The sequence below is a fragment of the Macrobrachium rosenbergii genome, chromosome 4 (assembly GCF_040412425.1).
Source record: "Macrobrachium rosenbergii isolate ZJJX-2024 chromosome 4, ASM4041242v1, whole genome shotgun sequence".
Classification (NCBI taxonomy): Eukaryota; Metazoa; Arthropoda; class Malacostraca; order Decapoda; family Palaemonidae; genus Macrobrachium; species Macrobrachium rosenbergii.
Genome location: NC_089744.1, coordinates 32,478,478 through 32,494,953, shown reverse-complemented (window position 1 = coordinate 32,494,953; position 16,476 = coordinate 32,478,478). Strand labels below are relative to the sequence as shown.

The window sequence follows — 16,476 nt, the reverse complement described above, 5'->3', positions numbered from 1 at the left end:
AAAGAGAGAGGGAGGCGAAGGAACTTTATAAAGAAAGCTTCCCAGAACTTTTCATCCTTCAAAACAGGAGAGCGAGGAGGGGAGGGAGCATAGAAAAGCCCCCACAAGACAAAGCAAGAAGTGCAGACAGGAACTGTAGACAGAACAGCTACTGGTCTTGGAGACTAATTGTCGATATCGGAAACTCTGTCTAAAGGTCATGGAACATTAACTTCCACTTCGTCCTCGTGTCGAGAAAGGGGGGGATCCATGCTGGAGAGCAAGCAGAGGTCTCATGTGACAGTTACGAAACCACCATACTGCAGTAAGAGAACCCCCCTCCTCCTTGATGTTTCTCAATCTCTACATCATCTGAAAGACTAAAACATTACAACACTCCAAGTAACTGTGTATTTGAAAGAAAAACTCTGCTTGTTCAGAGAGAAAACACTTCAGAACAAACAGAAATAGATGTAGAATTAGGATGTTTGATAAAACCAGGTTGAGAACGTCTAAAAATAGAATGGTTGGCAGACGAGACAGGCCTCTCTCCTATGGTGCGTAATAGGAAAAAGATATAACAGAATGAATGAACAAACACCAAAGCTAAGACCAAGCTGGGTTTGTGTTATACCAAAAGGCAAAACCAAGTTAGAGAGGGAATTAAGAGAAAGGCTCATGGGCTAAAATGAGTTAAAAACAACTATGTAGCATAACCATATAGGAAAAACTATGCAGCAAGAAAGAGCGAAAATAACAAAATGTAACAGAATAAAACTTGTTGCATTATTTCAAAACAGGCAAAATATCTTGAAACAAATATTAAGAAACGGAAAGAATAATAAAGAATTAAGCTGAATGGCAGGCAGCAGATTATTATTAAAACAGTTTAACCAGACCACTGAGCTGACTATCAGCTCTCATAGGGCTGGCCCGAAGGATTTGGATGAAATGACAGGTCTAGGCTAGAAGCCTAGCACTGGGACCAAAGAGGTCATTTGATATGGTGATGAATGAATGAAATTAAATTAAAAACTGCACAAAGGCATACGCTCTCATACTAGAACACACTCACACAATAAATACATTTATACTCACGTTTCCATATGCAGGCAGGCCCTGGTTTATGACAGGTCCGGCTTACGATCTTCCGAGGTTACGACGCTTTTCAAATAAATTCATCAGAAATTATTTCCCAGTTTACGATGCATGTTCTGGGCGTTGTACGCCGATCCGACGGAGGAAATAGGGCTCCAAAATGGCAGAATAATAAAAATTTGGAGTTTTTTTTTTTTTTTTTATGAAAAACAATAAAAATGCAGTTTGCATTGTTTTCAATACACCCAAAACGTTAAAAGTAAGGTTTTCTTAGGATTTTTTATGATTTTTCGGTTCACGACGATTTTTGGTTTACGACACGGCGTAAAAACGGAAGCCCCGTCGTAAACCGGGGACTGCCTGTATACTCACTACAAAGGTATATTAAAATATAAAATAAATTTATTAAAATTTTAAAATGTAGTTGTTTTAAAATTCATTAGACCCCTAAGGATTTTCATATTTCTATTACTTACTTTTTATATTTTATCAATTAAATCACAGCTCCTCATGAACATTAAAATTGGCATTACTGAAAATGTAGGAGATTCCGACAAAATTCCTTCATTGATCTATTTCCAAAATTTGATGATCCCTGCAGGTTATATTTTGGACATTCACACAATACATGTTTGACTGTTATCAACACTTTGTAATCTGGGCATTTGGGAGGAGGGCCACATGGACTGTTCATTAAGTGTCCATGTGTCAAACGAGTATGGCCTATTCAAAGACGCATCAGAATTACTTGTGTGTGTGTCTCTGATATGATGAACTCCATTTCCCAACACTGGATTTTATGTTTCAATTTATTATTTTCAGGCTCTTCATTCCATATATTTTGCCATTTACTTATAATGGTTGTTTTTATATATCTTATATAGTCACTAATAGGGATGTCTACATTTGCTCTGGTCATGTGGACTGCTGCTTTAGCTGCTTTATCAGCCTCTTCATTTCCTTTAATTCCTACATGGGCAGGGATCCAACATATTTCAATATTTTTTCTGTTATTATACAATTTATGGAGTGAAAATTTAATTTGTTGTACAATATTATTTTTTTTATAACAGGTTTGAATGGCTTCTATAGCGCTTCTGGAGTTGCTATAAAACACAAAATTATTAAATGAGGCTTCTTTAATTATTTTTATGGCTGATGCTATTGCACATAACTCAGCTGTAAATACCAAGGCATTATCTGGTAGAGAGAACTGATACCTTTTGTCTGGGGATACTGCAGCATATCCCATTCTGTATTGTGACTTAGATCTGTTGGTGTATATTGCGTAATGTGGACCTTGTCGGATTATATGTTCTACTGTGTTACTGAATAACTTTTTGATAAATATTTCAAGTGTGTACAAATTCTCATTTTATTCATTGTCCAAGGAGGAGGTAATTTTAATATTAAAGGTAATTGTATATTTATATTTAGTGACTCAAACAATCTTCTAGCTCTAATTGGGATCAATAAAAAAAAAAAATGCTCTAATTGGGAAAAGAGGTGGATGATTGTTTATAAACACATCTCTTAATCCAAATAATTTTTTGGTTAGAGAATCATTCGTCTGAATTCTCAGAGCACTCTTCATTGCTACTAGCTCTCTATGGAGATAGAGAGGTAGTCCACCACATTCAACTTGTAAAGTAAAGCAGATGTTGGTGATGATCGAAATGCTCCTGAACATATTCTAAGGCCTTCATTATGAACTGGATCTAATGTTTTCAGCGCTACGTCTGATACCAAGCCATATATTTCGCTTCAATAATCAATGATAGACAGCACTGTTACTTTATACAGTACAGTAAGGGTATGTCTATCGGCTCCCCAAGTAGTGTTCGATAGTTTTTTAATTAGGTTTAATGCTCTTTTATATTTTGATTTCATGTATGTTATGTGGGCTTTCCAGTTCAAGTGAGTATCAAATACTAATCCCAAAAATTTTGCTATTTGGCCAATTGTTATGGAATGATTTCTGATTTTTAAATCTACAGTATTTCTTCACCTTTTTTCCACTTTTTATTATTATAAAACATTACTGCTTGAGTCTTTTGTATAGAAAATTTGAAGCCTGCGGATGAGGCCAATTCATCTGTTTTTATTATAGTTTTATTAATGATTCGCTCTGCATGTTTTATGCAAGATGAATAATATATGGCAAAATCATCCATATACAAGTTACCTTTAATTCCAATTGGTAGATTATTACTGATATCATTTATTGCTAAAGTAAACAGTGTGCCATTTAGGACGCTTCCTTGTGGAAGACATTTTCAAGTGGAAATGTATTTGACAAAATATCAATTCTCACTTGAAAAGTGCGATTTGTTAGAAAGTTTTGGATAAACATAGGTAAATGTCCACAGATGCTGTTTTTATGTAACGTTTTTAATATTACATATTTCCATGTAGTATCACAAGCCTTTTCAGTGTAAAAAAAAGACGGCTATAGTAATTTGTTTTTGTTCAAATCCTCTTCGTATGTGGTCCTCCAAGTTAGACAGAGAATCCAGTGTAGATCTGTTACATTGTGACCCAAATTGAGTCAGAGTCAAAATTTTATTTTCTTGAATGTGCCATGTTAGTCGAGCATTTACCATTTTCTCTAGTAATTTGCATAAACAACTTAAAGAAATTGGTCTTTTCCAGGTTTTAGCTTTACGCCATTCATCAGGAAATAAATTTTGAAGCCATAAGTGGTTATAAAGCTCTAATAAGTATGTCGTTGCCAAAGGTGCTAAATGGCAGATCATTTCAAAACAAATATTGTTACCTCCAGGGGCAAATTTATTGCTGTTCAACAGAGCAAATTCCAACTCTTCCATATTAAATTTTCAGTTATAATATATATCTTCTATTATTTCAAAATTTATTGTTATAAATTCTATACTATTTTTCTTTGTGCAGAAATGCTCATCTAAATTTTTGTCACTACTTACTTTTGCTAAATTTTCTCCTATTACATAACTCATTTCTTTAGGACCAAGTATTCTTTTCCCATCTTTTATTATGGCATGTCTAGTGGTTTAACATGGGTACCATTTATTTTCCTGAATTTTTCCCATATTTTTTGTATGGGAGTATTATTAGAGAGATCTGATACATATTTCCTCCATGAAATGATTCTTACTTGAATTACTTCTCTTTTAAATTTTGCAGATATTTTGTTATATAGAGGTTTTAATGTATCAATTTCTAATAAGTTAGTTATTGTAAAGTTCCTTCTAATATCAGTAATGTTTTGTTTATTTTACTGAACTTTCTATTCAGATTATCTAATCGTCTTCCAATTTTGTTTTATTTTTATTAATTCTGTTAGTTTTTCAGGTCACCATGGGACTTTGTGTTTTGTTGGATGAGATTTTGATTTTGGTATTGCTTTATCAGCAGCATTTTTAATGAAATCAACAAGAACTTTATTAGTTTCATTATGGTCTTTTAAATATTCAAATGGTGGCATATTCCTAATGTGGAATTCATATTGCTTCCAATCTGCTTTATAAATGTTACATTGAGGGACATGCTTGGCAAGATTATTTTGTAATAATGACATTAATACTGGGAAATGATCACTTGTACGTAAGTCGTCAACTGTATTCCAATCCAATCTGTCTACTATGTTTGTTGCACAGGAAAATGTTCCACGTGTTTTATGAAAAATATGTGCTGATTTCATTATCATTTATACAGCATATATGTTATATGAATCTATGAATTCTCCTATTTTACTTCCTGTTGTATTTGAGTCTGTACAATTGCAGTCCCACATCAGGTTGTGAGCATTAAAATCACCTACTATTAATGTAGGTTGCTTGGCATTATTATCGTAATTTTTATTAGGTTGGTTGTATAAATTATAAATTACATAATTATAATTTTTTATTCGAATTTTAACACCTGATATTTGCAGGTCAGTGATGTTCACAGGAATATTGTCATAAACTACTTTTTTATGTACATATATGCTTATACCTAAATTTCCTACTTCCTCTCGTGATGTTGATGCTAAGGTATATTTACCTATTGCTGACAAAGTTTTGTTGACATGTAAACATAATATCATTGGTTCATATTCTTTTAATAACCGTTATACTTCTCCTAGGTGTAATCTGGTCTGTAGACCATTTACATTCCATTGTATAATACAGCTATTGAAAATATTTTGTTATAGCAGTCTAGTTTTACTCCCTCTTTTTTTGTATTATCAACTTGGATTTTTTTCTAATAATTTTCTCACGACATTCACTTTTTTACCTTTATAAAATATTAAGAGCTCAATGCACATGCAACCTTTTTCATGGGTGCTTAAATCAGTGGTTTCTTTTTTTCTATACTTCATAAAACTTCTTATAATGTTTGTTAAACTATCTTTTGTTATGTTTTTCTTATTATTGCACAATGCAATGAAACAATCATTACATCCACATGTGTTATCATGTATATTTCTTTCTTTATTTGTTCTTGTACCAATTGTTGGTGATGGAGTAATCTCTTCTCCCTTGACATAGTCATTGTTATCCACTTTGGTGTTTTGGATATCTGTGTCCATAGGTTTTATTATTATTTTAGGAGATAATGGTATAGTCTTAACTTGTTTTTGTTTGTGTTCATTCTTCATATCTTTTGTCTTTGGTTTGGCCGATGTTTCTCTAATAATTGTTAGTTTCTTTGTTTTGGGTGGTGTTCTTTCCAAAGGCTTTTTTTTATCTTTAATTTCCAGTCTATCACGACCCCCCTCTGTTGCTTCCGTAGTAGCATCCTCCTGTGTTCCTATTTGCATTAATATTTCAATAGTAGCATCCTCCTGTGCTCCTATTTGTATTAATATTTCAAATTAATTTGATAAAATGTTATCCATATCACTTGTACCTGTTTCTTTATTCTTTACCATTTTAGTTTTTTCCCTTGAGCATTAATTTCTTCTTGCAATTTACTTTTCTGTGCTCCGTTATTTCTATTTCTAGGCATTTTTGTTTCATTATTGGTTTCTGTTACTGAAGAATATGTGTGTTTATTAGATGGATCTTGAATTCCTCTCACTTTTAATTCCAACGTAGCCTCTTTTATAGACATCCCTGTTCTTTCTTGTAATATTTTCAATTCTGTATTGTACATACACAGTGGTGCATACATTCTTTGGACCTTGCATGATGATCTTAGTCTACAGTTTACACATTTTTGCTCACTACATTTCCATTGTGTGGCATGTTCATCAGAACCGCAATAAGCACACATAGGTTCATTTCGACAGTTTTTCTTCATGTGTCCATATTTACTACAATTTTGACATTGTAGTGGCTTTGGAACATAAGGTCTTAGTTCTCTAGTTCTCTATTTTGGCCCAAAATCTTTATTTTTTGAGGCAGATCTTGACCATCAAATTTTATTTTTGCAATTCTTAATACTTTATTATTTTGTTTACTTGGTATTCTTTATACCTCACAATCTTGGACTTTGGTATTTTAGACAGGACCTCGCAATTTTGTCAGATCCTCTCCTTTAAAAAAGGGGGGGGGTACTGTCATTGGGTCTGCTATTAGGCAGGAAGTATTTTCTTAATACAAGCCTATTCAGGTGCTATTCTAAGCTCATGATCTTAGACGGTGACCACTTACATTATTTTCATTATATGAATTTAGAGGACCTTACTAATGTTCAAGGTAGAATTCTCCTAGTTTTCAACGTCTCTATTTAAGTCTTTAATAGCATAAGAATGATGTTTATTTCTCTGTTATTATTTCACCAGGTGACACGGGACTTCGATCCAGAAAAAGGATTTTGACAAAGGAAAATCTATTTCTGGAGAGGGACCCGTGTCACCCGGGTGACCCACCCCTGTTTTTCATTCTCTCCCTCCCATGGTAAACTTCATTCTAGTGGGGTGGGTGCTAACATGGAATGCGGCTAGTGTTGCCTTGTATACAGTCCGTGAGTAGTGCATGGGCTTGTATCGACACCTCTCTCGTTGGGACTTTTGACATTGGGAATCTCTATAGGATAAGGTTCCGTGTTTTTGTAGTTCACCCTTTTCCATACACGACTCCATCTAGTGGAGCTCACGCTCTGGGGGTAGTAACTCCAGCATTTCATTTAGCTTTCTCTGGTATCTAGCAACGGAATTACCTAGAAATAAGTGCTGAATGGACTTTTTCACCGGGTGACACGGGCCCCTCTCCAGAAATAGATTTTTCCTTTGTCAAAATCCTTTTTTAAGAGAGTCAACCGGTTCGTCATTATTTTCAGGAAGTACAATAGTACCCTGAATGCTGTTCATAGAGTCATGCTTCTATATTTTTACATTCACTTTGTCGATACTTTTCATGGATAAATGTCTGAACAACATTTCTGTTGTTGAGTGTCTTTTTAATAAGTTTTCCAACTTTACGGCTGAAATTTGTTGTTCTGTTTCCATGGTTAGAAACCTTGATCCAACTTCCAATGTCGAGGTTGGGTCAAGACAATATTTACTTCTTTTGGATTTGTTTTGTATTGGAACATAAGGTTCCAGTGTGATTCCATTAGGATTTTTAAATTTTTCTAAAGAAAGGTTGTTAGAGGAGATTCCAGCGTTTGTCAACTGTGCCGAGTAGCTAACATCAAAGGGCCCAGGGGTACTCGAATCTTTATTGTCACTTATCATAAAGATTTGAGGTAGAAAAAAAAATTAACCTGAAAACCTTAGAAGGATATCATCAGCTTTTCATGGAGTTTTATTCTTCCACCAATGGCACAAGTGAGAACTGACTCCCAAATGTCCGAGTCCCTACCCTACCCCATACGGGATGGCACAACATGGTTAGAGTGGCCCAAGTGTAAGCCAGACCCGCTTCCTAGGACTGAAGATATTAAGAGAATACAGTACAGTACTATCATCCTCACTCAATCATGTTATGGGCAAACCAGATAGAATGCCGAGTCTCTATTCTCAGAACCAGATCCCCACTGGAATCCATGGTCCAGCCCTATAGAATAGTTCCGCCTGATATCTCTCAAATCCGAACTTTATCAAGCAGTTGATGGTCCTACCACAGTTCTCACTATTACATTTCGAATATAAAACCAATCCCAGTTATGACATCTTTTCCTATTTATCAGGTCCAATAAATTTTAGCAAAAGCAGAAAATTCCACAAAAATTAATTCAAAGAAATATATAATGGTATATGGGACTCTTGGGCTCAAACCTGGGATCAGATTCCTGGGGTTCAAAAGCCCCCTCACCACGTCCAGGTGGTTCCAAATCGAGGGGGGCAGGCAGCAGAAGAGACTTGTCTGTCTCAGACGCAGCCAAAAAGTAAAGTGAATTCCTACCACCTGGATAGAGGGGATTCCCCCCCCCCGCCTTTCCGTCGGTAGCCAACTACCAATATCCACCTCGTTTTAGGTTAAACGGCCAGCACAAGCTTTCACCGAAAGTAAATCTCATATGTAAAGACAGAGGGTTTGTATACGTGTAGGAACAACTGTACTTAAAAATTAGATTTATTACATAATTTGTAACCATCTCTGCATCAAGAGTTCATAATGTCAACAATATGCTACTGAAATCCAAGTTTGCAACTCACTTGGATCATTATTTAGCAGTTTTAACAGGGCTACTGAATTGTAATTTTTGCTAATAAATTTCAGTTGTGTGATAAATGTCAAGTACTGTTTAGTTTTGGCTAGATATATGGAATTACTGGTAGCAGATCGTGAATGTTCAAGGGTAGGGTTTAGTATTGGATCTTTTGTTATCTAGAAGGCCAGACCCCTAAAACATCTGAAAATTTCAAGGGCTACTGTATAAGATTAATTTTACATTCTTGAAGTGGATACTTAGCTGTTTCCCACGAGCCATAAACCAAAGTTCCCAACTTGACATATGCACTTCCTGTCTTGTCATTCCCAATGTTAGAAAAAGAAGGAATGGTAATAGATTTTAACATACTGCCCAGGGACCTAGCAAATGGGTCTTATAATGAAGTCTTGGGAGGAACATAGACTGCTGACATCCAGTTTCAGTATGGATCATTCTGATCAGTAACCATACAGTTTGCTCAAACAACTGAGACAAACAGTCCTTAAATGAAACAAACACTGTACTAAGATGAAGGTTATTTGAAAGCCAAACCCCACAAAGCTGCTGTTTAGAATGGTTCGCAAGGAGACTTCATGAAAGGTGTTTAGGGGCAGGGAATTATCCTCATAGGAAACAAATTCTGAAAATTCATATTATGTAGTGAGGAAAAAATGCTGAAATGCAGCCCTTGATGACAAAAACAACTGACGTCTTACAAATATACAAATTGCATTGAGAAAGTTCCAGAGCAGAAGGCTTTTGAATGTGAAAAGATGAATGATGGTAAACTGTTTTTTCAGAGAGCAGTTAGGCTGAATAGCCTTCAAAGGTGAATCTACAATTATGCAGAATACTACACTGATGTTATGATAACAGAAACAGGCAGGTATTCTTTGGGGGAGATCTACCAACACTACTTGTTGAGACCTCTTTGGGGGCGAGGAGTGCATTTTTATTACCTGTCCAGTATGACCTCCAGTTGATCACAATCACAAACTTCTGACAAAGGGGGATCCCTGTCCTGAAGAACATGCAACTCACACAAGATGCTAGGACTAACCAATCATCTAGGTACTGCAACAGGGAACACGAAGGTGAACACCTAAATAAACACCTGAGCTGGTGCTTCCCAGCTCTGATGAATGGGTACTTGAAAGATGCATCCTCCAGACCTATCAAAACCCTTTAGCCCTCCTTACTGAAGAATTTCAGCATTGTCCGCGGTGTCCAGTGTCTCCAATTACCTTCTCCACTAGGAAAACAAGGCTGTAAAACCCATGAAATAGTCACTCCACTACTTCTATGATGCCTTTCTCCATCATCACTGCCACCTCAGCTGTAAAGGCCAGAGACATCCAGTATGTGGATGGTAGAACTGGAGTGCTGAGAATCGATAAAACCAAAAGAAGAAAAGGAACAAGCTCTGGCACCACTCACCCAACTCCCCCTACCTGCCACACCTACAAGTAGTAGAAGCGTTCAGACCTTCCCTGGAGAAAGAGTGCTTGGACAGCACCCTCTCTAGACAGCACCATCTCAAGCATGGAAATGATGCCAGTTCACCCCATAAACTTGAAGAAGGGTGGGAAGAACCCTTCCCTGTCAATAGTGTAAAACCGATCCGTAAAGGGTATGTGACTAGCAAACATACCATGCAAACCCTACATCAAGCAGGTTGCAGAGGGTGAGGTGGTTTGCCCTCCTTGCCTGTTAACCACAATCGTCCAACCATGGATGGACTGAGAGAGCATTATAATTAATTGCCATGCAAAACCCTTATCAAGCAGACTGTCTGACCATGGACGGACCAAGAGAGCAATATACCTCATTGCTAGCGTTAAACCCAATCAGCAGACTGGGTACATGACTAGCAAACAGGCCACACAAACCCTTAATGTGCAACTCCAAAGATTTGCTGTGAGAGGGGGAAAATTTTTGCACCAAGCAAATAAGCCAAACAGCCTCAAATCAGTGAGATCCTGACAGCTCACCGAGAGACAAGATGGAAGCCGAAGCTAAAGTCTACACAGGCTGGCACCACAGTGCCAACCCTACCTGGAGAAAGCCAATGACTACTGGTGACTCTACACCCCTGCCCTCCCCCAGCAGAGAGAATGCATGGAAGAGGCATTTCAAGACTTGTTTTTTTTAAAACAAGGATTGGACTACCTCTCTCAGTGACTGCCTATGCAGAGTAAGAGAGTGGGATCAAGGTGAGGTAGATGATGAAGTAGAAGACAAAGATGACGAGCGCTATCAGCTCTCACTCATACCTCCGTCGTTCTTGCTTACCTCACACCTCAGGGTTGGTCAAGTCAGGAACTATGACCAAATCACACCCAAAATATATTTTAACAGTAGTTCTAGCCAAGAAACTTGAAATTGATCATGTTCAATATATTCAAAACTAAAACCTTCCACCAAATTCAATTCAAAACCCATACCCAATGAACAATTCACCATTAAGTCACCATAAATACATAGTTCATTTATACAAATGGATAATCAAAACAGAATAAAAATATTGTCTTATTTATTAGTACAATAATCGTATTTACAGAAAGAATGCTTTGTGAATTTCTACATTTTCCATTTAATATAACTTTCACAGAAGAAAGCTATGATTTTAATATACATTTTGTGCATGCTGCCTCAGAGGATGTTTAATAGGTTTACAACTGACCAAGCATGAAAAATTATTTTAATTTGAAAAGATATTTCTAATGTTGTCCTGAGATTTTACTTTGTTCACAACCAGCAAAATGCAGAATCTGAATTGTGTTCATGCACTAAACAGCAAATTTTTTCCTCATAAATGCAAAATGAATATATATCAAGTGCATAAGATGTATGCATGCTAAAGTAGAGCACATCACAAGGCGCTGCCCTGGACCTGGCGTACGTGCTAACATGATTATAATAAGTCTGCCTGTGGCAAGTCCACCAAAGACTGCTGTAAGGAAAAAGAACACACCATGGTTTTCTTCTTGGTGCAGCACTTCTGCTGTTAATAAGACAAGGCAGTGGCCTGTTAGGCTATACCCAGTTATGGAAAGCATCTGTGAAAATGTAAGACTTGTTTGACAAAAGTAACCCAGGAAAAATGCAAGAAATGAGAAGCCCAGCCAATAACCAACAGTGAGCTTTGCCGCAGCCAAAACTTCCATAACGAGAGTCCTCTGGGGACTATGAAGGCCGTAAAGAAGAATTGATGCTAACAAGGTTACAATCACTATGGGCCCTTTCATGTCAGAGTACACACGCTGGAACTCTGGGAAAAAAAGTGGTGGTGCCATTGAAGATACTATTCTACGAGGAATTCTGTTGTTTGACACTGAAAAATATGGTCTCACAAATTTGCACAGACTCAGCAAGTAGCCAAACACAGTCAGCTGTGAGGAACACGTGTCCGTGTCTGGACTTATCGACTCTATGGTCACAACAGAATGGCACTTGTGTGACATGGTGACTATATTGTTACTATCTGAAATGAATACCTTTAGTGACTTTTAGCAGCATACCATTCTGCATCACAGAAACTCGCTGCACCAGTCAGCCAAACACTGATAACATTCTGAGGCTTGATTCGAGTTAGCACAAACAAGATCCTGCAACCATTCCAAAAAAAGCTCTCTGTTTTTCTTTAGAACGAGAAACTGCCCAAGAACCACAAATGCCTTGTCAAATCCCCTATTCTCAAGGCGTCTCCCTAAAACTTCTCCGATGCCAGCTAACTCAGTAACAGGCTTATCACCCATGGGTTCAGCAACAAACAGTGTGTGTTTTTGAGAGGTGGTTGTCATTGTGTTACACTAACCCATAAACCAATTATAGATCTAAAATCAAAAGTCTTAAATACATTGAGTACAGCACAATTAATTGCATTCATTAAAGAGCACACCAATAAAAATGTTCTATATATTAAATCCCATATCTCGCATACACTTCTTATGAGCTTCAATTAATTCTTGGCAATTTTCAGCACCTTTCTCCACAATACAAGCATCCCTAGCTTGTTTAGTTTCTGGACAGGCACAACAGGCTTTACACTTTGGCTTCTTTTCCTCAATTTCTCTCTTTTCCTCTACAGCAAGTGAAGATTCAGACATACTGCTCTAATGAAAAAAGTATAGGCTAAAAATAAATATCTTAAAATATCTTTTTACTTTTTCTGTCTTCCTTGTTCCAATTCTTTAAAACCCTTGTTTATTTCCTCAGTAAACTTCTCAGAGAAACGAGAGACACGCTTCTTGGCTTCAGATTCCAATGCTTCCTCTGCTGCAATTTTACCTCTCTGTAGGGCGTAGGCTGTTAGCTGAGCAGCACGTCGAATTGGATACGACTCTGCAATCTTGTCAATTATCTGTGGATTGTTTAGGATTCTGTTTAAGAGGTATCTTAGTACCATGTCCTCAACAGTACTGAAATGCATGGAAATCTCATTACTAGAAATAAAAAAGGGATATTTATTAAGGCACTTCATACTAAATCATACACTGTACATGCCAGACTAAAGGCAGATATCACTGGAACACTTTAAAAAATTTACAACTGGTTTTTTTTTTTTTTCCATACATAAACAACAGGTATGTTTTCATATAATGTTTACAACTAGTCACCCCCCGGTATTCGCAGGGGATAGGGAACACAACCACCCTTGACTAACTAAAACCCATGAATACTTGACAACCCCCTCTAAAAATGTTTATAATTGCCTATTGTACTAGTTTACCACATATTTTAATAGGTCAAAAACCAAATATACCTTGAGCTATCACCCTAAAAGACTTTATTATCATTTCAAAGTCATCTTACTACATTACCCTTAAAAATATACGGCTCACAGGTACGTGTATCTAACCAATTTACCCCTATATTCAGGCACAGCCATTTTCTCTCATACAGTTTCAATTTGTTTTGTATTTTTATGTTTAAGATATGTTCGACAGAAAAATCCACGAATAGGTGAAGTCATGAATCCTGAACACGAATAGGCAGGGGTCACCTGTACCATCATCCTAAACATGGTGATATAAAATACCCATCAACATAGATACAGCATAGTGTAATTTTGACATTCAATATAACTGCCGGCAATAGGAATATTGCAAACCATTACTACAGTCTTTAGTTAAAAAAACACAATTCCAAAGTGCAATTTTAAAGGTCTGCCATTCTAAAATATAACTTTTAAAGGTCTGCCATTCCAAAATGAAAATGTTAAAAGTTTAATTTTCTTTGGCAATATTTCACAAGTTTCATTTTAAGATTGCTGCTTTTATTCAATAACTGTACTAACTGATTGAAGGGTTCCTATAAGGAAGGGGTAAGCCCAACAACCTGGAAGAATCAACAGGGAAGGAACAGGAAAAATTTCAAGTTGTTCTACACCCAATCCCCAGGTAAACGGTGGGATGGCACTCCACTAGAAGGGAGGCAACTGAAAACTACTCATACCTTACAAGGAGGAACAGAGGGAGGGGTAGTCATTCCCAAAAGAAGGTTGAACTTAAAGAACTTTGAAAGATCAGGACTGAAGTTGAGTAAATGTTGCTGAGCAGATAATCACCAAAGGATATCTCATACAGGGTCCAAAAATTATCACATATTTCCTTTTTTTCCTGGACCTGTTTGAGAAAATAAAAATCAACCCCATGGCTCAGGTGGAACTGCGTATGCTGACATTGATTCATCTAGAATGCTCAACAGGATAATCAAGAACCATAAAAGAATCTTAGTCACACAGGGTGACAAATCATCCCTGGTCTTCTGCTGGGGAAGAAGCCAAAGTTTCCCCACACATAACTAATCTTTGACTCCTGATGAAGGCAAATAACTGCACCTTGGAGTGGTCCCGGGGTGACCTAATCCTTAAGGATGATAAATTTCATCAAGCAGCACTTTTTGAACTGAGGGGAGACAAGGAGCAAGTCAGGGCAGATAGATAAATAGGAAAAGCATGTTCCCTGATACTGACGACTGCCCTACATCATGTCTTGTGGGTTGAGGCTTCTGCAGTCAGCAGCATCAAGAAAGCTCTGGTTTTGACAAAGCAATCATATCCAAGAGAGGATTAATGGCACTAGTAAGACCCATGAGTGCAAGAAGTTTATTAGTGAACAAAATTCAAGAGGGAACCTTGTTTAAATATGTGAACCCAAGTGGGCAGAGTCCACTTGAGATCCCTGACAGTAACTAACCACTTACAGGGTGACTCGAGTGGGTTGTAACAAACTTGTCAAGCTCGGAATCAAGGTTCCAATTGGCATGGGATAGTTAGTAATATGACATTTTCATGATAAAATAAAGTTTTATATACACTTACTAAGTAATTGCATAGCTACTAGCTTTCTACACGGCAGTCTAAGAATTCAAATTTCGCAGTGGCACTATTATCGTTCATGTAGGTGACAAGGTACTGGCCACTTTCGGGACTGATAGGAACAACTCACCAAAGAGCTTCAATTCATTTTGCCCTGATTTCCATTTAAGGGGAGGCGGGAGGACTCCGATTATGTAATTATTTGGTGGGTATATATACAACTTATTTTATCATAATGTCATTTTTATATAAGTGACTTACCAAGTAATTACACAGCTGACTCCATATTGAATGGAGGAGGGAACATGGACATATTCTGCTACAAGACATTAAACCTTTCATATGTGTATAGTTATCACATCACTGAGGGTACATGAGCCCCGATGTGTCTGGGAGCGCTCGACAGTGCGAAAAAATAATTATTTCGAAAATTCAGCAAAAATAGAAATTTTATGCCAACAACGTTCATTTTGCTGTCCTTTTTTCTAAATGTTTATATTTTATGGTGGAATAGTCAGAATAAGAGTCCCAGCCCTCTAACTACAAAAAAAAATGTGAGTTATTTAACGAAAAAAAATAAAATTCTTTACTTATTTTTATATTTTCGTTCAAACCCAAAAACTATGAAAGTCAGACGAATGAATTATTTTTCATGAGAAAGCCAATAAAATTCCTAAATATTGACATATAAAAACAATGGAAAACGAATAAGTCCAGTTGGTGAAAAAATTGATAGAAAAGATGGTGAGAAACAGAGCGCTCTGCCCGGCCTATGGTGAGAATTATCGCTAGAAAATATTTTTTTGAAGAGCCCTATCTCTGTTATTTTTCATAGAAATTACTTTGTAAATATACGAAACGTAGAGGAAAAGTTGAAGAATAAAGGGAAAGTCAAGAAAAATGGCTTTGGTAACGGCAACAGTTTCATTTTGACGTTATAAATTGATCGAAAAAAAAAAAAGTTACCGTTGTCAACATTATTGTTCAAGCTCAAAAACTATAACAGTTAGGCTTAATAAATTATTTTTTATGAGAAAGCCAAGAAAATTCTCTAAATATCGACATATAAAACAATGAAAAACGAATAAGTCCAGTTGGTGAAAAATTGATAGAAAAGTGGGTAAGAAACAGAGCGCTGCCAGGCATACGGTGAGAATTATCGCTAGACATTTTTTTGAAGAGCCCTACCTCAGATTTTTTCACAGAAATTACTTTGTAAATATACAAAAATGTAGAGGAAAGGTTGAGGAATAAAGTGAGAGTCAAGAAAAATGGCTTTGGTAACAACAACAGTTTCATTTTGACGTTATAAGCTGTTCAAACGAAAAAAAAATGTTACCGTTGTCAACATTATCGTTCAGTAGCTCAAAAGCTATAACAGTTAGGTGAATGAATTATTTTTTATGAGAAAGCCAACAAAATTCTCTAAATATCGATATATATGATAATGAAAATGAGATTCAGAGCCCTGCCTAAAATCCAGACGTCTCTTATGTGATGCACTAACGAATTTC

The 16,476-nt window shown here is 36.6% G+C and overlaps 2 protein-coding genes across 3 annotated transcripts in view; both read right to left on the bottom strand.

The window, feature by feature from the left end:
- Nucleotides 1–11,158: 11,158 nt before the first annotated feature.
- Nucleotides 11,159–12,104, bottom strand: LOC136832349 (protein YIPF3-like). Its single transcript, XM_067093262.1, has one exon. The coding sequence runs from the start codon at nucleotides 12,102–12,104 to the stop codon at nucleotides 11,430–11,432; it is 675 nt and encodes a 224-aa protein (XP_066949363.1). The 3' UTR covers nucleotides 11,159–11,429.
- Nucleotides 11,159–16,476, bottom strand: part of MED9 (mediator complex subunit 9) — a 31,727-nt gene continuing 26,409 nt past the window's right edge. The window contains exon 4 of one of the 2 annotated variants that reach the window (XM_067093273.1): nucleotides 11,159–13,061. The gene's annotated coding sequence lies outside the window, so the exon portion shown is untranslated. The remainder of the gene's footprint in view (nucleotides 13,062–16,476) is intronic. The other variant, XM_067093281.1, reaches the window with a different exon arrangement.